General features: G+C 35.6%; 1 protein-coding gene across 1 annotated transcript; it reads right to left on the bottom strand.

The window, feature by feature from the left end:
- Nucleotides 1-9,836: 9,836 nt before the first annotated feature.
- On the bottom strand, nucleotides 9,837-10,763 carry LOC131908312 (olfactory receptor 4P4-like). Its single transcript, XM_059259363.1, has one exon. It carries the CDS (start codon nucleotides 10,761-10,763, stop codon nucleotides 9,837-9,839), a length of 927 nt encoding a protein of 308 aa, XP_059115346.1.
- Between the last annotated feature and the right edge of the window lie 11,398 nt (nucleotides 10,764-22,161).

The raw sequence follows: 22,161 nt of genomic DNA on the forward strand, positions 1-22,161 counted from the left end.
AGTTAATACTCTATATGACCATTAATATCATGACAGAACATATATCTATGTATATATACATAGGTGTGTGTGTATATATTCTTATAGATTTTGAGATAATATTTACATTAAGAACAGTTTGAAAGAGTGAACAATAATGAGATAATGAAACTAATGGCAATAGAACAGTCCCTTAATTTTGCTTTCCTTCTGTCTCATACCAGGTGGCTTTTCTGACATAACATGGAGATTTTGGATTTTCCTTTAACAAGTATGCTTGGGTTTAGAGGAGAGAGCATCACTTTTATTCTCCTGGAAAGACAAAAACAAAACCCTGCTCTAGCTCTAACTTTAGGAAGTTCCTTTTTTGGCAGATTGTATCTTTGTTCAGGCAAAACGTTTTTTTGCAACAGAAAAAAGTATTATTTTTTAATATTTTTTTTTTCATAGTGATCAAATGAAAGGCATTTGGTAGTCTTATAAGTTAGCTTGGATTGAATGACCAAGCTGTTGGATGAACTATTGCCTCTCCTAATCAAGAGGTCTCTCCTGTTTGAATCTAATCTTTATCAATCTTGATGGTATCCTTAGCTTTTCTTCTCCTGTGGAAATAAAAGCAAAACTTATTCCCCAATGTAACACATATCCTGGTTTTCATTCTGAGGTCAACACAACTTTAAAATATACAGGATGATTTAATTCAATACGTTTTGCTAATATCCAATGTCTCTCTGCATCTGTCATTCCTTTTTCATTAGCATTTAAAAATTCAAAGCTAATAAAGGACTGTGCAATCTATCTCTGAGGGTCTTTATTAACCCTTTCTATTTATTAAGCATATCTCTCAAACTGTGATTAGATCTTTCTATAACTGCTTGACCTGTAAGATTGTGTGATATACCTGTAATATGCTTTATGTTAAAATATGCAAAGACTTTCATTTTACTAGAGACATATGCTGGAGCAACATCAGTCTTAATTTGTAAGGTTATCCCCATAATGGCCATCTTCTCCTATCAAAGCAGTCCTAAGTGTGAGATTCAATATCATCTGTATTTCTAATCCAATCATCTATTGGTGTTGAACTGGCCTTTAATGGCCTAATCACATTTTTGTGTTCTGAATTAGCATTTTCTAAAGCCAATGATTTTGCTGTAGCTAAATCTTTCCAGTCTTGGGGGATAATTCTATTCTGAATTGCCCATGAATTTAACATGTGCTTCACATAGGTCGAATGAATACCATATGAAATGACCACTTCCTTAATTCTCTTCAAATTGAATATTTCTATAGGTACCTTTAACTTCTGCATAACCTCTTGGGTGCCTGTCATCTGCTGGTTGTTCTTATATAGTAACTGGGTGAACTAAGTTTGATTTTCTATTAACCATGGACCACCCTTCTTCAGTATTATTATAGAGTGGTGTGGTAGGTTCTTGTCTAAATTCTTCTGTCTGTGTCTGAGTTATTTTCATTAGTAGGTCTTCATAAGGCTTGTATCTTATCAATAGTAAATCTTTCTAAAGTTGTATCTTATCAATTGAATTTTCATATTTGGCACAGTTATCAAGCCACTTTTTTAAAGGATAAAATATGAATTACCAAACTGATAGTAATTATAATCAAGATTATGCCAATCCAAGCTAAAGTGGTTATCCCTTCATTTGTTTTTTTCCATCCATCCATTGTAGCACTATACAGAATTCTAACTCCTGCATTGTGATATTTCTCATTCTTAACATGGGAAAGATTGTTTTCTTGTCTTTTTTAATGTTCTTAACTCTCTCTTTAAGAATTTCCCAGGTTTCTCATAAAATCGTTGACTTCTCAATTTGTTCACAGCAGTGACATCAGCTACAAGATCAGAGTCCCTTCCATAATTCCTGAGCATGAATGTGCCCTCCAGAGTCCTTGTGAGAAGTCCCTTGCAAGTGTTGGCTGTGGTTGGAGCAGATCCTTGTGAGAGCAGTAGCCAACTGTGGCAGTCTCTGTTGGTGTGGCTTCTCTGTTTGTGTGCTCATGTCCCATGCTGGAATGCCAAATTTTGTTTTTTGTTGGCTTAGTGGCTGAACCTGAATCTACTGATATTTTAACTACTTTCTATGCCCTTTGGCCTCATAGTCAGTACTCTGCCGCTTAGACAGTAGCATGGCAGGTTTTCTGGTCCTGCTGGACTCAGCCAGGCCACCAAATGTAGGTTTCAACTAAGTCTTTATACTTCTGTTTACCAACAAAGACAAGGGAGTCAGATGTTAGGGTGACAACCTGCTAGATCAGAGAGGCCGAGAAGCAGCCAGCTGACCTTCCTTTATGGCAGGAGACCCAACAAGAGAAGTGTCTTTCCACTTGTCCCAAACCAAAAAGACAAGGAATCTCTAAGTCCCTTCCTCCTCCTTCCTGTGCATCTCTCTGTATGTTTTCCTGGCTCCACCCTCCTCTTTAACACTAATTTCTGTCAACAAGTCGTTGGCTCCACCAAGGTTAATTTTATTGCATAGTCTCACATTGTGATCAAATATCCCTCAATAAACTTGTGTGAGTCAGTGTTCTCTAATGTGAAATAGTATTATTAGTGCAGTATTTACAGAATAATTAAACAAATTATAGATAAAACTTATGTGAAGTGTCAGACACAGAGACTAGTATGTTTTACTGAAAAAAATTCATACAATATATTCCTATCATACTTTCTCCTCCAACTACTCCCAGACCCTCCTGACTGCCCCATACAACAACTCTATTCTTTCTTCCCCTTTCTCTTTGAAAAGCAAACAACAAAAGGGAAAAAAAAACATAATGCAATCCACAAAATTAATCCAAAATCTAAAATAAATTATATGAACATAGGGCAATAAAACAAACAAACAAAATCCCAAAACAAAACAATATGAGACAAAAAAAATCTACAAAAATACTGTTGAGTTTATTGTTGGTTAACAACTTCTTGGCATGGGGCCTACCCTGAAGGGTGACTTATATACTTGATGACACCCCATTGGAAGAAACTTAAATTTCTTTTGCAAGCAGATATAATTGTGAATAACTTTCTGGTTGGTGTGAGAGCCTGTGTCTATTTTCCTGTCTAAGCACTGAATCCCACCTGGCTTGAATCTGTTGCAGGCATTGTGCCTCCTTCCACAGTCTCTGTGAGTTTATATGTGCAAAAACACATGCACACACACAAACACATATATATACATATACTTATATGTGTATATATACATATATATATTTACACATGTGTGTGCATATATTATATGTTGTGCATTTGACATGCTAGTATATATAGTATAAATACACATATTTAATGAAATAAAATTATTTTATTAAATGTATTCCTTCAGACTGTGAAGAAGATTCAGTAAAGAGGTAGTCACATGAGTACAAAGACCTGCATTCAAGCCTTCAAAATAATATTTTTAAAAAGGTAGGCACAGTAGCCCATATCTTTAATCCAAGAACTGCAGAAGTGGAGATGGGAGGATCCCTGGTACTGTTGGAACTATGGGAGACTGTGAGACTTTTCTGGGAGAGATATGATCAAATATCTATCTATTCATCCCAAACAGGGATTAAGCAGCAACAAAACAAAGTAATTAGTCCAGTAAAGCCATTCTGGATATACTGAGATAACTTACAGGAGTATGGGTAAGGAGTTATATATAGGACTACTCCAGTGTATGTATGTCACTAGAGAGCACACCCATTGGAGGGTTTGATCTAGAAAAGCTACAAATCTGGACCTCTCTCAAGACCATGCAGTCCACAGATTGGGCAGTCTCTTAAAGGCTGCTTGGCTGGTCAAAGTGTCTCTACCTCCAGTGATTATTTACTGTTCCCAGGATCTTTTAGAGAACAGTTTATGAATCTTGTTAGTTTAAAGGAGTTCCAGAGACCTGTGAGCTGTTCATTTCCTGAATCTCATAATTCTTCCTTCTCTCTCCTGGAAGGAATGTTTCAATTCACACAATTGGTACACTACAGTTGCCATCCAGTCTGGTAGGAAAGGTATCTTGGCAAAAATAACTGAGCATGTAGAATATGGCTGCTTTGTCACATCTTAATTGATCATGTGGCAGAGAGAGAAAATTTGGGTATAAATATGGGCCAGACTACAATCGATAATCCCTGCCCTATGGCCATAAGGAGGCCAGATAAGCCAGTGTAGAGAATTTTCCACAACATTACAGAGTAGCATCCCTAGGTAGAGACTAACGTTTCCAAAAACAAAAGCCTGTGTAAGACTGCTGTGGGATGGTCTGTATGTCAATTGTGTTGCTCTGACTGGTCAATAAATAAAACACTGATTGGCCAGTAGCCAGGCAGGAAGTATAGGCAGGACTAACAGAGAGGAGAACTGAGAGAACAGGAAGGCGGGGGAGGGCGGGGGAGATGGACTGAACACACTGCCAGCTGCCACCATGTGAAGATGCAGGTAAGCCACGAGCCACATGGAAAGGTATAGATTTATAGAAATGGATTAATTTAAGATATAAGAACAGTTAGCAAGAAGCCTGCCATGGCCATACAGTTTGTAAGCAATATAAGTCTCTGTGTTTACTTGGTTGGGCTGAGCGCCTGTGGGACTGGCGGGTGACAGAGGTTTGTCCTGACTGTGGGCCAGGCAGGAAAACTCTAGCTACATGAGACATTTTATACTCACACCACAGCAAATTATCAAATAACCTGAGTTATCAAAGCAAATAAAAATTTATTTGAAAAATCAAAGAAACAAATTATTTGCCTTGTAATGGCTGAGGGTATTTAGTAATGTTCATAATACTTGCTGTAAGTTTTTGGTCTGTAATCTACGCTCTAGACAGAAATTCTTATTTGAGAACATAAACTGTCTTCCCTGGATTCTACATAATTTTTCACTTTGTGCTATGAGATTGACATTACATTCTACCCAAATGTTCACAAACATACTTCTAGAATAACAAGAGACCAGAAAATTCTCCCCTCTGAAAAAGGCCTTTTGACTTAGGAAGACCTGTGAGAATTATTTGTTTTTGCAAATAATAGTTGTATAATTTCATTAAAAATATAGTTCATGGTCCTAATTTGTTCCTTTCCCATTTGATAGGATAACTTCAACATTTGTCTTGAATTATACCAGTTATAGTAAATCACATACAATATGTAGCCATGACTATATCTCAGATGACTTTATTATAGAGGGGAATGTTTGCATGGATTACATAGACTACATATGAAATCTATTACCAATTAGTGTGAGTGAACTTTAAAACTTTGATAGAGTAACCCAGGGAGGCAATTTGAGGCTTAAATATGAATTATCTTTTGAAAATGGGATAACTAGAGTTCTGGAGAGGTGTCTCAGTAGATAAAGTGTATACTACTATTGTAGAAAATCTGAGCTCAGCTCCAACATTCACAACAGGTGGCTCTTTGTGTTCTACTCTATCTCCAGAGGACTTGACATCCTTTTGTGAACTCTGTGGGGATTTGCACTAATGTACACATATCTATATATACAGACCCACACATATAAACATAGCTTAAAAATTAATAAAAATATATCATTAAAAATGAAAAGAACAAAACTTAAGGCATTGGAAAGGAAAACTGGGTTGACATAAGTTCAAGATGATTTTTTTTACATTGTGAAATGATGAATCACAAGGTACTTTCAGAACCCTGAAATTTTTCTCTCCATTCGTGACATAACTGATCCATCAAAAGTCATAACCCTGTAGGAAACAAATGAGAATCCATCATATGACCCGTAAATAGTTATTAAAAAATTCTCTCTACATTTGTCTTAATTTCTTGTAAGATTTTATAAATTCTGCTATAAATGTATCTTTGGTTGAGTCATGTATTGATCTTGAACTTCCGATAGTTTATACACAGTGTCTTGTATATCACTGATAAACAAATAATATACTGTGGTAATTATATCTTGTGCTTGTATATCTTAGTATGGCAGAGTTATGTGCATGTAAAAGTATTATTTTAAAATGAATTACTTTATAATTTATAGTACGAATATGTTTAATTTTAATATTCGTTTTATACATCAAGGTTTATATTGTTGCAGATGGTAACATTACAAGAAGCCCTGCTGTGAGCAGCCTTGAGCACCTTCACTCAGGAAGGCACCAACCAATTTGCATCTGTACTCACTGAGGTCAGCTTGGAGGACTGGGATGGTAGACACCTTTCCCTGTGTCTTAGCATGAAACTGGTTATTGATAGAAGACAGCAATACACACTTGAGGCTTATGACTGGTGCATTTGGAAATCATGACCTCCCCACAGAGAGAGAGACAGAGACAGACAGGGGAGGGGGATGAGAAAAAATTGCTTGGTGGAACTAGAAACTGAGCTAAAACATATTATTCTCCATTCTGAAGTATATAAGGAGACTAGTTTTAATGAGGTCTTAATAAAGGCTTCTGAAAGGCTTTTTATAGCGTATTATGAGTTTTACGTAATAAAACCCCTGAAACAAGGCTCAGAGATCAGTGACCATGTCGCAAACCTGGGCAGAAAGATTGTAAGAGCATAAAGACCATGGAGTTTGCTATAGAATTGTATCTCCTAGTTATGTTGGAAGCTATACCCATGAAGTTTTAGCAACATGGCTGACTAAATGTGAGCTGAATATGAACAACAGCAAGAGACATTATACACATGCTAACAATGACGGGGAAAGTCCAGGAGGCCTCAATTCTACAGAAAAAGCTACAGGAAACTAAGGAATGCTAAGAATGGAAGAAATAGTCTTCCCCATGGAAGATCACTCCAATTGGTTACCCAATACCTAATGATCAGCCCTAAAAACATACATACAAGTAACATTATACAGATTGAGAAGGTTATACTTAATGTATGTAAGAATAAATATCAACAATTAATTTAAAATGAGCCATGACTGTTAACCCAGGTAGAAATCCACTAACACCATGGGTCACGATGCCAACACTAAGGAAAAATTATATCTTGACTAATTTGTGACTTTTTCTAACTAGAGATCAAAAGGGAAGGCCAGCCAGCCATTTCTGACATCCTGCCTAGCACTACAGAGGGCTGAGAAGCTCAGTCTATGTATTGTATCCTAAAATATGTAGCTGTAGAGTTTGGGCTAGGTCAATGGCTATGGGCTGGTGACTAGGACTCCTGGTTCACCCTGGTGATGGAATGAGACTAAAGACTATTATGGTAAGGCAAGATTAGATCAAAGATAGTGGAATTATTTTTGGTACCAGAGAAATCTTAGAGGTACATTCTATGAGCAGAAGTATGTAGCCTGACACTTGTTATTGCTTTACTCTGTAAGCTGAGTTAGTAAACCTTCCATTACTTCATAGAACAACTTAAAAATAATATATTTAATACATTAAAGGGAATAAAATATAATATATTACATAATATATAAATATATTTATATGTAATATTATAATAATATATTATATGAAATAATAATATGATATATTATATATTATATAATATAGTCATTTCAGAAGCTTTTAGTCTATGATCATTTGCCTCATAGCATTTAAGGCTATGGTGAGGCAGAAAAGTCAAGTATAAGATGCATAGTAGAGCAAAGATGTTCACTTCATGATATCCAAGGAAAAATGAGAGAAAGGGACTTGTACATCTCAGCATATTTTTTTACAAGTGTACTTGAATGATCTATCTCTTGCATTTTGGACATCCCAGTAATATCAATGATTGAAGACCAATCTGCAACCTATGAGCCTTTGAGGAACATTATGGATCCAAGATATAAGAGAGCTGAATTTGTGATTCTAGTTTTATGACTAGGGCTCTGGGACCCAAGGCTCTTTAATGCCCAGAGTCAAGCCACTCATTATGATTTTCATATTACTAAATATTATTGTCTAGTTCCTCTTTACTGTTCCATGTTAAAATATTGTGCTTTCTTCTCTCGCCTTCCAGCACTTGTAGGTACTTCTGTCCATGCCAGGGTTAGAAAAACCATGTGAGGGCTGGAGAGATGGCTCAGAGGTTAAGAGCACTGGCTGTTCTTCCAGAGGTCCTGAGTTCAATTCCCAGCAACCACATGGTGGCTCACAGCCATCTGTAATGAGATCTGGTGCCCTCTTCTGGCCTGCAGGGACACATGCAGACAGAACACTGTACATGATAAATAAAATAATCTTTAAAAAAAAAAAAAAACATGTGATACAGACAAGATGGAACTAGTCTTAGCTTTAGCAATACTTATTTTTATATGCCTGTGATAAACTCATAGGCTGTTATCTTGTCTATTTCCCTAGTTCGTGAAGGCAAATTGGTACGCACATAGATCATTATTCAAATTCAGGTTTCATTACAGGGAGATGAATGTTAGAAATTCCTATTTCATCAATTTGCCGATGAGCAATAAATAAATTGGTGTCATCATTCCTAGTAGGAAAGTCCTACTTGCAATAATACACCACCATCAAGATTCTTAGTATTAAATAAATAATGGACATAATCATTACAATAATAGCATACTTATACTACATTGAATGATTCTTGAAGCAAAATTGTTTAAAGAATTAAAATGTACAAATATATTTCCCCTTTCACTTCCTTCCTACAAAGCTAGCATATCCCCCTTCCTGGTATCCTTTAAATTCATTACCTCTTTGCCACTAATTGTTACTGTACACAAAAATATATATGTGTATACATATATATAGTAATATGTATATATTATATTTATGTGTATATACATATATAGTACTATACATTCTCACACACACACATATATGTATTACTAAATATAACCTGTTCAGTTCACAGAATATTACTCTTATGTATGTTTTCAGAGTTGACCATTTGTCTCTGGATAAACCATTGTCATGCTCTATGGTGAGGAATATCACCTATCCCACTCCCAAAGGAGAGAGCAATGAAGTTTTACTCAGCTATGATACATATAAACCACACTGACAACCAGCATGGTGTGGTAGCCCTAAGGCTGCAATAGTGGCACATATACATTGGCAATCACTAACGACCCTCTATTTGAACTTTAAAATCACACAAGAGGAAAAGCATGCCTAGTACTGGACACCCAGATAGCCACTCAATGCTAGTGAAGTCATTGTTATTGAAGAAGAATCTATAACAACTAATTGACTAAACCAGCACAATCCTTCAAAACAAAATAATCATTTGTCCTTATGACCAGAGGTAAGTGCTGTCCTCACCCCTCATCAAAGAAGTTTTTATTTAAAACAGGTAGAGACTACTATAGAAAACATCGACCAACCAAAATGCAGAGGTGTGGAGCCCAGTCTCAATGGATATATCTACAAAATACTCCCACAATTAAGTCTCAGGCAGCATTGCAAAAGAGAGGGGGGGGAAAGATTGTGAGAGCCAGAGAGTATCAAGGAATTTTCTGTAAGGTTGTGTCTCCTAATAACATCATAAACTACATGCATAAAGTTTCATTAACATGATTGTGAAATATGAGGTAAATGAGTATAAACCAATAGACATGCCAAATACAGTGGTGAGAGCACCAGAAAGGATCTTTGTGACACCTGTCTCAGACAAGATATCAGTATCCCAAAGTAGAGCAAAAATTGCCAAATTATACAGTTTTCTAATTTGCACCAACAACAATATTAATAGTAGCCATTATGCCTAGGAGCATGAAGGACAAAATAAGTTCCATTTACCTAAAATGGAAAAGACTTGTAATTGATTCATCCATATACACAGTCCCCATGGCTAAGTGTCTTATCTCTTTGAGGCTTGCAATTTTTGATGGTCACTCCCCATCTTGCTATCTTGCTGTGCTGCTCACATTTATTCTGTAGAAAGAACAAGATTGAGAAAAAAGGACTCCACCAGAAGAGACTTCACTTTCCTTCAAACAGTTTTTCTTGGATCCATACTTTCTTCATGGCGTTCTTCATGTCTGTATTCCTCAGTGTGTAGATGAGAGGGTTGAACAAAGGGGCAATCATGGTATAAAATAGAGCAAATACCTTGTCATTCCCAACAGTATCACCCATTGGGACATAGGTAAAGATGAGTGGCAGGAAGAACATGAACACAACTGTGATATGTGAGCCACAAGTAGAAAGGGCTTTGTGGTGGCCCTTGGATGAGTGGGTCCTCAATGTGGACAAAATGATGATGTAAGAAATGACCAAGGCAACAAAGGTCAAAATGGACAGCATCCCTGTGGTGGTAATGATTATGATAATGAGGAGTCTTGTGTCAGTGCAGGCCAGTTTCAGCAGGGGGAATATGTCGCAAAAGTAGTGGTCTATCTCATTGGCACCACAGAAGGGAAGTCTGATAACAATCAGTACATGCACAAGTGAGTGTATAAAAGCACCAATAACTGAGACTATCACAAGAATATAACACACTGGTCTGTTCATGGTGATCATGTAGTAAAGGGGTCTGCAAATGGCTACATAACGATCATAGGCCATAACCACCAAGATAAATATCTCAGTGGCACCAAATAAGTGGGCATAAAACATCTGGGCTATGCAGCCATTGTAGGATATAGTGTTACACTGTACCAATAAGTCTATAATCAATTTAGGGGCCACTGTGGAAGTGAAACATACATCCATGAAGGACAGGTAGCTGAGAAAAAAATACATTGGATACTCACGAAGGTTGCTGCCCCTGATGGTGAGAAGAACCACCAGGTTTCCAAAGAGAATTGCAATATAACAAAGTGAGAACAGAACAGAACACATTGTCTTGACCTCCTCATTATGGAAAAGTCCCAGTAAGATAAACTCTGTGATGTTTCCATACCCCATTGCTTCTATGAGCTGGATTATTTAGAGGGAAAAAATACTGTGCCTGAAGCACTGGTCTTTCAAGGCCTTTGTTTCATTTTCAAAGTCATGTTTTTAATCAGTAAGTATATGCATTGAGTGTTTAGGATAATTCAATTGTAAATCTGTTACTATGGATAGAACAGTAACTAAGATACATAGAAGGCTTGAAAGTATATTATCGTTCATGAGAACAAATGCACACAGTGATACTGTAAATAATAAATTAATGGTAGTTGTTGGAGATATTCCAAAACTTTACATACATTTAGTAGGAAGAACAAGGTAGATGTTTTAAAAATTAAATACATACTTGAAGTTCAAAATCAAGATGCAAGTTCACTATAGTAGTTTAAGAATAAATTTTTATATTATAGGTGTATATGTTAACAGCCATGGAATTATCCAATTTTATTCAATAATGAGTAGGTTATCGTTATTCTCAGCCCTTCATAATGACTAAAACTACTGATTTCCAAAAGTATGTGCTAGCACTCTACTTCAGAGGACTCACTATGTCACATTATTGAACCTCTTCACAGCAATCTCAGGAGTGCCATTGAAACTTATCATCAAATAAGTAATAAGGCAATAAAGAACACAAGCAAAATTTTAGAGAAGAAGGTAGATTTCTGCCCAGGTTCCAGAATGACTATGATGTCCTAGATTTCACCTAATTTTCAAGTTGATTTTCAGGTCTGTTCTGGAGGTTCTTGTTGTTGTCATCTAGGATCACCTTGGATGCTAGCACCTGCAGGGACACAAAGTGTATCTATAGGAATGTCCTCACATCACATATTTCAACAACTTGAGTTTCTAAATGAAACCACATGTTTTCACTTTACCAGACACTCTGCATGTGCATAATGACAAACCTTAACATATGTCAGTGAAAAAAGAGAAACTATAAAATATTTTCCTCATTTTCTTTTTATTTTCTATACCTATAGTAACCTGACCTAAAATATGTTACATAGATGCTCAATTCAATACAGTTTTATAAAAGTAAATCAATCAGCCTTATACAAGAATGAAAATGTCAGTATACTACAAAGAATTAGAACAGCAAGAAATCAATGCCCTTTGCACTGTATGGCTCCTGAGGTAAAGCTTCAGGAAAAGTACATTTTATACAAAAAAGAGATTATGAAAGGATTTTATAAATTGACTCAAATTCCACCCATTGATCTCAAGTTAACACATTCTTGTATAATTATTCCCCCAAACTCTGAAAGTGTCACATGAAAAAAAGGTCCATTTACAAATCTAAATCAGGGAAATGTAAATTAAGCAGCAATATAATATTACTCTGATTTGTCAGCATTATGAGCATAAAACTTAAAATATTTTTAAGACAACATTTAATGATGGATTAGGGAATAAGTATTTACCCTGCTAAAAGAACCCCACTAAGGATTCCAAAGAATAGTCATTGCAACCTAGTGAAAATTTGAAAATTGGAAAAGGTTTAAATACATAGTAGTAACAAAGCAGAAATAGAATATGGTACTTTTTTTTTAACTGTGGAGTACAAAGCAGAAGCTTCAGTAGCTTAACTGGATCTGTATGACAGTAAGGAGAACCACATACTGTAGGCATAAAACATAAGCAGTTAAAAAGTTGGCCTAAATGTAATGAGCACGTGTAAGAAGTCACATCCAACTAATTTCTATGAGTACCTGAGTGCTTATAAACGAATTAAGAAAGGTGTGGAATGGCATGATTACATTTGAGGAATAAAGAAGACGATGATCAAAAGATATTATAATCAAACTATATGTTGATTTCCTTACCAAAGATATTTTCCTTACTTCTTTAATTAAAAACATATGCCCATTATTTTAATATGGCTTTGGAAGAATTCATTATATATCAGATGGAATTTAGATCAATAAAGAAGAAATTATAATCTCTCATTAAAACTCTGCAAAAACTTGAAGGCCCTTTTCTTTATTATTTAACACTTCGTTTCCTCTTTTAATAAGGTAATGAAGTTGTAGAAGCATTAGAATCCTAAGCATTCAAATCCACAAATTGTCACACATGATGAAATATAAGTAAATACACTCTTGTCCCACACACAGACAGCCAAAGAAATAGTCCACAGAAGAAAACAAGGAACACATTAGGTGAGCACCTGCATTTACACATATATCCTTAATTCTACATTTGCTCTCAGAGTGAAGAAAACTAAATCCCCTTGTTCTTTAAAGTCAGTAGGATTTGACTAAAATTCATGAACTCTTAGATCTAAAGTTGATATTGTGGATGTAAAATGTAATGGAAAGGGAGAAATTACTCAACGTCAGATTTCCACAATGTGTTGGATTTCTTTTCTCTTTCATAAATTATTCTCTTTAGAAAGAGGTTTTGCCAATTACTCTTAAGATGCAATTGAAATCTTTCGTTGTGCCACAAGGAAGGCGGTCCATCACTGTTATTGCACTGGTTAATTTGCATGAAATTGTCTTTGGTCGTCTCTTAATCATTGCCTATCTTACATAACTCTGACCTTTGATTTTTCTCATGTAAAATGATATTATCTAATATTTTATACCACAGAGGATTCTTGTTAAAAACAAAAATATCCACATTAAACAACTAAGTGTAGACATAGCTCGCTAATATGTTGTAAGAACTAACTAAAGATTAGCCATTTTGTTATTATTTTCTTTTCATGAAACTGCATCTTCTTTAATTGGCTGATTTCTAAAAGGACAAAAATTCTGAATATTTCTGAGGCATTTGTGAGATAAGGAGAGCCCTGAGGGTATATTTTCTTCAGTGATTTTAATGCTTCCCCAAATATGGATTTCCATAGAAACTGTAAGCTGTTTTCACCACTACTTCCCTAGTGAAAGTCTTATATTAATAAGAATACAGAGAACATAACAAGATCTGACATCATGGATGAAGTGATCGAAATCAGCTAAAAAAAATTCTCAAGAAATCCTAATATAATGCCTGCAAAAAAAAATCCCCTTTATAAAGTGGAATAATCAGACAATACTTGCAGAAGATAACAATTTTCTTTCTGTATTAAGATGTTTTTTATTAGATTATATAAAGATTTGTGGGATTTATTATATATTTGTTTATTGTTCTTTTATTTCATTACTTATACTATTTTTAAATGTTTTAGTTTATCATCACTTTTCTATCTCAAGTAATTAAAAGCATATTCTCACTTCCTTTCACAGCCTATCCCACCAGCCTTTAACAGTCCCAAATTTAAAATTAAGACATAATAAAGTATTCCTGTGACTGGTTTTCTATTGTAATACATCCTCTAAAATATTCTAGCAAACTATTAAAATATAAAGTTAGGATATAAATGAAAAGAATTTAAGGTTATCCAAAACAGTTACCAAGCAGCTAAATTCAGAATACATAGTTCATGAAAATTACAATTATCCTGGAAAACAATTAAATAAAAATAGATTGATCTATGATTTTATTTAGACTCAGGGTTTTTAAAAAAGCAAAGGAAAGAAGAAAGAATGAAATAAGAAAGTAAAATAGCAAAGCTTACACTTTTGATTTTGGCCAATTCCTGTCAGCATTTGAAATAATATCTATAATTCATAAATTCATGACAATAATTTCAAAACATATTTTAACATGCAATAACAAGTAGATATTTCAAGAGGTAAAAATGAAGTAATATAATTCACATGCTTTGTGAACTGCTGTCAAATTGTAGTTAAAATCAATGGTGTCTCTAAAACTTACTCTGTGAGTACTAGGAATAAGAATGAGAGGACATCAGATTCATTTGAAAAATTTGAAATGCATCTGGGCTCTTTGCCCTTGTCTTCCTCCTTTGTGGTGATGAAATTCCAAGTCCAGCCCTGCAGGGCTCAAAGCTTTTTGAGAAGCTGCTGTTCAGTATGGGAGAATTTAAGGGCACTGGAGGGACTTGGATGCAACCCCACAGACAATCCCCAAGGAAATTCCTGAAGCAATCTGTCAAAACTAAATTCATATGATTTTAACTGTGTTTAGCTTTTCAGCTGGACTTTTAAAAATACTTGAGATTGTTTAGATATATGATGCACCATACCACATGATTTATGTTAAGTGGGAAAAAAAAACGTAAAAAAATTGCTACTGTCTACACTCGAAATAAATCTTTACACGTTCATTGTGTGTTGATTGTATTCATAACTATAAAGGCTTGAAATCTATTAATAATAAGCAAATTTGCCCTTTTCTAACTGAATTAAGGTCAACCTTAGATGCATTCATTTCAAATTTCTCATAAGACACACCTCTTATAACATCATTCCATGTTTCAAGTTATCTCATCAGGTTTACAATAACTATTTTATTTCAGATCACATGATTCATTTTTCCGTGTGATATCTTTTATTTTATCTCATTTAATGCTATTGTTTTCTTGAATTTTATTTTTAGTCATATCTTTTATTGTTTGAGATTATAATTTCATTATTTCCCCTTTCCCTTTCAACTCGCCAAACCCTCCCATATGCCCATTCTTGTTCCCTTTCAAGTTCTGGCTTCTTCTTCTTTTTTTTTTTTAATTCTCTTATACAATGTATCCTGAATACAGCTTCCCCTCCCTCCACTCCTCCCAGTCCCTCCAGCTTCCCTTTTCCCCAATTCCACTCCCCCACCATCCACCCCCACCCCATTCCCATCTTCCAACAGAAAAGGTTAGGCCTCCTAGGGATATCAACCAAACATGGCACAAAAAGATATAATAAGACATGGCACAAACCCTTACATCAAGTCTGATTGAGGCAACATGATAAGAGGAAAAGGATCCCAAAAGGAGGCAAAAGAGTCAGAGACATCTCAACTCTGTCAGAACTGTTGTAAATTACACACACACATACACACACACACACACACACACACACACACACACATATATATACATATATATATACATATACATATACATATATTTTCCTAAATACATAAATATAACCTGCTCAGTCTATGTAATGCTGCTTGAAATATGTTTTCAGATTGACCATTTAGTATTGGACAGCCAGTTGGTGCACTTTTCCTTGTAGAAAACTTTTTCTCACATTCTCACCATTCCCTAGTTGTCTGTAATTTTAACAAACATCATACTGGACAAAATTGTGGCTACTCTCACTTGTTTTTTAGGAAATTATTTAAATTATATGTTGGCAAAAGTGGAAGTTGTAATTTGAAACACTCATTACAACATAAAATTATGGTTAGATTTTAAAAGAAAATTTTACTTAATGTATATATTTTGATTCACTGAATGGCATGGTATTTAATGTTTCCACAGAGGTACCAGGAAGGAATTTGACCAGGCTAGGCAGATGATAAATAACAAAACTGGAACTTGGTCTCTATTAAAATATTTCATCATTAAGACTGTGTGAAACTGAGCTATAATAAAATCCATGTTGCTTTACTTTACCAAATTGCTATTTCTTTCTTTTAGTCAAATAGAAAAATTATATAACAGTACTCCTCTAGTGACTGTAAGAGCCATGTCTTAAGATCTCAAAAGAATATCCCTGATGAGTTTCCTAGGGTAGCCTTACATACCATAAATTGAGTAGCTTAGCTAATAGAAGTTTATTTTCTCATAGTTCTGAAGGCTCAAGTTTGAGATCACACTAGTAGTGGGATAAGTTACTGTGCAGGACTCGGAGGAGAATCCATGCCATGCACCTCCTAGAGCTTGGGAGTTTATTGGCACCTGTGGAAGTTCTTTGGTTTGTAAAAGCATCATTTCAATGGCATCAAATTTTTTTAAAAAGTCATCATTTGCATAATGCATGCCTTTCCGTGTGCCTATCTTTGTTCCTTACTTTCCCTTTATACAAGGGTTCAGATTAAGGAGTGTTTTAGCATTATTATCTCTGTAAGGTCTCTATTTCTAAACATAGTTGGTCTAAGGTACAGGGAATCAAGATTCATCCTATTGTTTTCTTAGGGACAAGTAACCAAATCACAGTAATATCCATTCTTAAGTCATAACTGGGTGTCTCCTGTCAAATGGTTTCTTACTCTCTCAACTTGTGTTCTGGCAAACATTATTAAACCTTTGGAACTCATTTTAATAGTGAAGTTGTCATCAGGTCTACTCCTGAACCTATTCACTAACTCCTAATATTTCCTGGTATGTCTCATATCTTTCTAAGATAAGTATGTACTTTCCTAGCCCAGGTTTTCCTAACATGTTTCACTGAGTTGCTCTTGTAAGCAAAAGGTGGTATAGGAAGATGCTTGAGTAGAAAGCAAACACGACTGAAGAACAGGTTCTTCTCATAGGCAACAGCCTTGTCTAGATGTGAAGAATATCTTTCTCTTTCAAAAGAGAGGAAGCTGTTAGTGACAGCCCAAGAGATGTAGTCTTTTTTTTTGGGGGGGGGCGGAGGTTTGAGACAGGGTTTCTCTGTGTAGTTTTGGTGCCTGTCTTGGACTTACTCTGTAGATCAGGCTGGCCTCAAACTCACAGAGATCCACCTGGCTCTGCCTCTCAAGTGCTGGGATAAAGGCATGCGTCACTGCCACCTGGCTCAGCCCAAGAGATGTAAAATAGTTCATCAGGTCATAGTCCTCATTTCCCCACACAGATGTTTCCATTTTACTACTCAGGTTTCCATCTTTTCCTCCACTAAAGTGTTTGCTTCAAGCTCAATACCTACTGGAGTTACACATTCAGTCTTATCTGCATCTTTATTGCAGATCCTTGAAATGGTTTAGTGTAGGGTCACAGTCTGCAGGAGATGCATGGCAGCAAACATGGGGGCTCTATGTTCACTGCATGTCCAGAAGTAATGTTAGATAGACCATGAAGAAGGTCTGATGATGGAAAAATGACCCATTGATTCTTGAAGAGTTTTTCTTGAAGAAAACCCAGGTCTAATTGTCAGCACCTGCACTGAGGTTCACAACCTGTTGTGGAATATTGTTTTAACTCGTCAAAGATGTGTTACATTTGTTTATGATGAAGAACATTACTTTAACTGTGTAAAGGAGTGTTACTTTTGTTTATGCTGCATTTATTAAATTATGTAAAGATGTGTTGCCTTGGTTTCACCATACTGGCCTAAGGCACCTGATTGGCCTAATGAAAAGCTGAACAGCCAATAGCATTCAAAACTAATAAGTCTCCCTGTCATGGTTTGGGAGCTTGGTGGTGGCCCAAAATAAAAAGCCTGTTACAAAACCCATTTACAACTCCAGCTCCAAGGTATCCAATTTTCTCTTCTGATATCTGTGAACACTAGGCACATGCATGCTGTACAGATATACATGAAACCTAAACACTCATATACATAAAGTAAAATAAATGAAAAGGATACATTTACATTCAATATGCATTATTTTCCTTGTCTTTTATTCTTCTCTCATATATTGCATCCCAACTGCAGTTGCCCCTCCTTCCTCTCTTTCCAGTCCCTCCCTCACCTTCCCTCTTCCCCAGATCTACTCTTCCTCCATTTCCCTTCAGAAAAGTGCAGGCCTCCCAGGGATCTCAACCAAACAAGGCATATTGAGTTACAATAAAAGTATGCAAATCCCCTCATACCAAGGTAGGATGGAAGCAACCCATTAGAAGGAAAAGGGTCTCAAAAGCAGACAAAAGAGTCAGAGACAGCCCCTGCTCCCACTGTTAGGAGTCCCACAGGAACACCAAGCTATAAAACCATAACATATGCAGAAGACCTCGGTCAGACCCATGAAGACTTGCTGATTGTCGGTTCAGTCTCTATTAGGACCTATGAGACCAGGTTAGTTGATTCTGTGGTTTTTCTTATCATGTCCTTGAACTTCTGGCTTCTACAATCCTTCCTCACCCTCTTCCACAGGATTCCTCCAGCACCTTCTAATATTTGGCTGTGTGTCTATGCATCTGCTCCTATCAGTTGCTGGATAAAGCCTCTGTAATAATGATTATGATAGGCTCCTATCTACCGGTAGACCAGAGTAATCATTAGGAATCATTTCATTGACCTTTGTTTTGCCAGTTGTGTTTGGTTCTATCTTAGGCCTCTAGGCTATCCAGCTTCTGGTTCCTGGCCATGCAGGCTGAATCAGTCATGGGTTCCCTCTCATGCCATGGGTCACTGTCTGGACCAGTTTGCCACTCCCACAAGTTCTGTGCCTTCTTTTTCAGAGCACATCTTGCAGTTAGAACAAATTGTAGGTTGAAGGTTTTGTGACTGAGTTGGTGTCACAATCTCTCCACTGGAAACCTTGCCTGGTTATAGAAGATGGCCAGTTAAGGTTCTATAACCCCCATTACTAAGAGGCTTAGCTAGTATCACCCTTAAAGATTCTAAAAAATTGGAAAATATAAAAGAAATGGACAGTTTTCTTGAGAAATACCACTTACCAAAGTTAAATCAAGATAAGATAAATGATTTAAATAGAGCTATAAACAATAAGGAAATAGAAGCAGTCATTAAAAGTCTCCCAACCAAAAACAAATCCCAGGCCAGGCAGTTTTAGAACAGAATTCTATCACATGTTCAAAGAAGAAATAATACCAACACTCCTCAAATTATATCACAAAATAGGAACAGATGGAACATCACTAGATTTATTTTGTGAGACCACAGTCATCCTGATATCAAATCACACAAAGACTTAACAAAGAAAGAGAAGTACAGACCAGCTTCCTTCAGGAATATTAATACAAAAATACTCAATGAAATACTCGCAAACAGAATCCAAGGACACATCAAAAAGATCATCTACTATGATCAAGTAGACTTCATTCCAGAGATGCTGGGAAGGTTCAGCATAGAAAAATCTGTCAATGCAATCCACCATGTAAACAAAATGAAAGAAAAAAGTCACCTGATCATCTCATTAGATGCAAAAAAAGCCTTAGACAAAAATCCAACACACTTCATGATAAAAGTCTTGGAGAGATCAAGGATATAAGTGATATACCTAAACATAGTAAAGGCAATTTACAGCAAGCTAATACCCAACTTCAAATTAAATGAAGAGACACTCAAAGCAATTCTACTAAAATCAGGACCAAGAAAAGACTGTCCACTCTCTCCATATCTATTCAATACAGTACTTGAAATTCTAGCTAAAGCAATAAGACAATTTTCCTTTTCTTCAGAAACAAGGTACCAAATATTATTCTGTCAACTGGAATTTAGAACTGAAAATCCTGTGATAACAGAGTCAAGATATAGGTATTACATACTGACAACATTCAGATTGACAGGAGACTGAAACTCACAGAATATACCAGGAAGTGGTGTACACTACATATACAAGTGTAGTTTATTGTAGACTTTACTGTCTTCTACAAAAAATATGATCATACTTTGAGCTAAAGAAATTATAAGATGGAGTTATTTCTCTGTCACAGAACCCATGACCTGCATGAGCAAGGACCTACATTTAATCCCAGGCACTCAAAAAGAAAGAAAGAAATAAGAAAGAAAGGGAAAATTTATGGTTTCTAATATAACAAAATTGATAAAATTTTGCTATACAATTAATGGTTTAAAAAAAGTAATAGAAATCTTAAGTAAAAAATAATACATGTTAAATTTTTTCTATTAAAAACCACACAAGAAAATATTAACATTAGCAATATTGTTCGCATTAATATTCTTTAGTACTAGAGTATTAATTAATAATGATAAAATTAACTCTAATGTAAAAATATCATCTAAATGTTGACTTTTCCTTTGCTAATATTATTTTCTTCTGGATTGGATACAAAATTCACTAAAATAATTTATATTTGCAACATGAAATTTCTGTTCCAAAACCTAAAATATTCCCTTGTGTCATCCTTTTTCTGTCTAATCTGTTAATATATCCAAATACGCTATCTTGAAGTGATTGTTCTTTTGGTACTAACCTGTATAGAAATCTCTACCTTAAACTATCTTATATATGCTGCACTAAATCTAATACTTTGCTATAAAGGAAATATTATAATTAGTATGCCCAAGAGAATTCTTAATATTTAAAGATGAAGAGATCAAGTCAGAAAAAGGGAATAAGGATTACAAAAGAATCATTGTGACTGCAGCCCTAACATTGACAGCAGAACATCCCAGAGTCTCAAGAGTGAATTTTTCTCTGTGTATCTTATTAGTGTTCTAGAACAATCTAAATAAACACATGACAAGAGTTTTGAGTCTTAGGGTGGTGTTAGCTCATGCCTTTAATCCCAGCACTTGGGAGGCAGAGCCAGGTAGATCTCTGTGAGTTCAAGGCCAGCCTTGTCTACAGAGTGAGATCCAGGACATGCACCAAAACTACACAGAGAAATCCTGTCTTGAAAAAAATGAAACAAAACAAACAAACAAAAAAAGAATTTTGAATCAATTTCCAAATAAAATAGATCCTTCAAGTGTATGCATTTTCACCTATACTCAAACTTGCTACAATTATTTGAACATAGCACAATTTACTGAGTCCAGAGAATAACTTAAGCTGATGATAAGACCAACGTGTCTTTATAAAAAAATAACTAATTGGAATATATACGCATATACATATACATATACATACATGCATGCAATAGCAAGTGGCGGGGGAGAGGTTACAATTCTTTTCTGGTTTTTTTTCCTTTTTTTAAAAATTTTTTATTTGTTTTATATACCAACCACAGATCCCCCTCTCAACCCTCCTCCTGCTCCTCTCACCCCTGCCTACTGCCCCCACCACTCTGACCCATCCCTCATCCCCTCCTCCAAAAGGATAAGTTCTCCCATCAAGGGACAGCAAAGCCTGGTACATTCAGTTGAGGAAGGATCCAGCCCCTCCCCCCTGCCTCTAGGCTGAGCTTGGTGTCCGACCATAGGTAATGGGATCCAGAAAGCTGGCTCATGCCCCAGGCATAGATCCTGATCACACTGCCAGGGGCCAAGAGGTTACAATTTTGAAGGAGAGCAGGAAGGTATATATGAGAGAGTTTTGAGGGAGGAAAGCAAAAAAAGAACTACTGTAATTATATTAAAATCTCAAAAAATAAAATGCTAAAAATGAGGAATCACTAATCGGGAAAGGTAAATCTTATCAGGCTTTGAACAGGAAATATGATTATGTAGATAGATATATATTAGGTGGAAACTTCAGAAATCTACAGGAAGGTGGGCAGAAAGTTACAAATACAGCCAAAAGTTGTTGAGACAGAAAGGCTGGAAAGGCAGAGAAAGAGGATCGAACATCAACAAATACAAAAGGTCTTCACACTTAATTTATGTTTCACAGTTTGTCCCTCTATGTAAATTGATTCAACACCATTTCACATTGTCTCTTTACTATATGAACTTATAATCTTATGCCCTAAGAAACTGATATATTAAACTAATAATGAAAATAATATTTATTAACTTCTAATTTGATGCTATGGAAAAAGATAGAAGACCTTCAT

The sequence above is a fragment of the Peromyscus eremicus genome, chromosome 4 (assembly GCF_949786415.1).
Source record: "Peromyscus eremicus chromosome 4, PerEre_H2_v1, whole genome shotgun sequence".
Classification (NCBI taxonomy): domain Eukaryota; kingdom Metazoa; phylum Chordata; class Mammalia; order Rodentia; family Cricetidae; genus Peromyscus; species Peromyscus eremicus.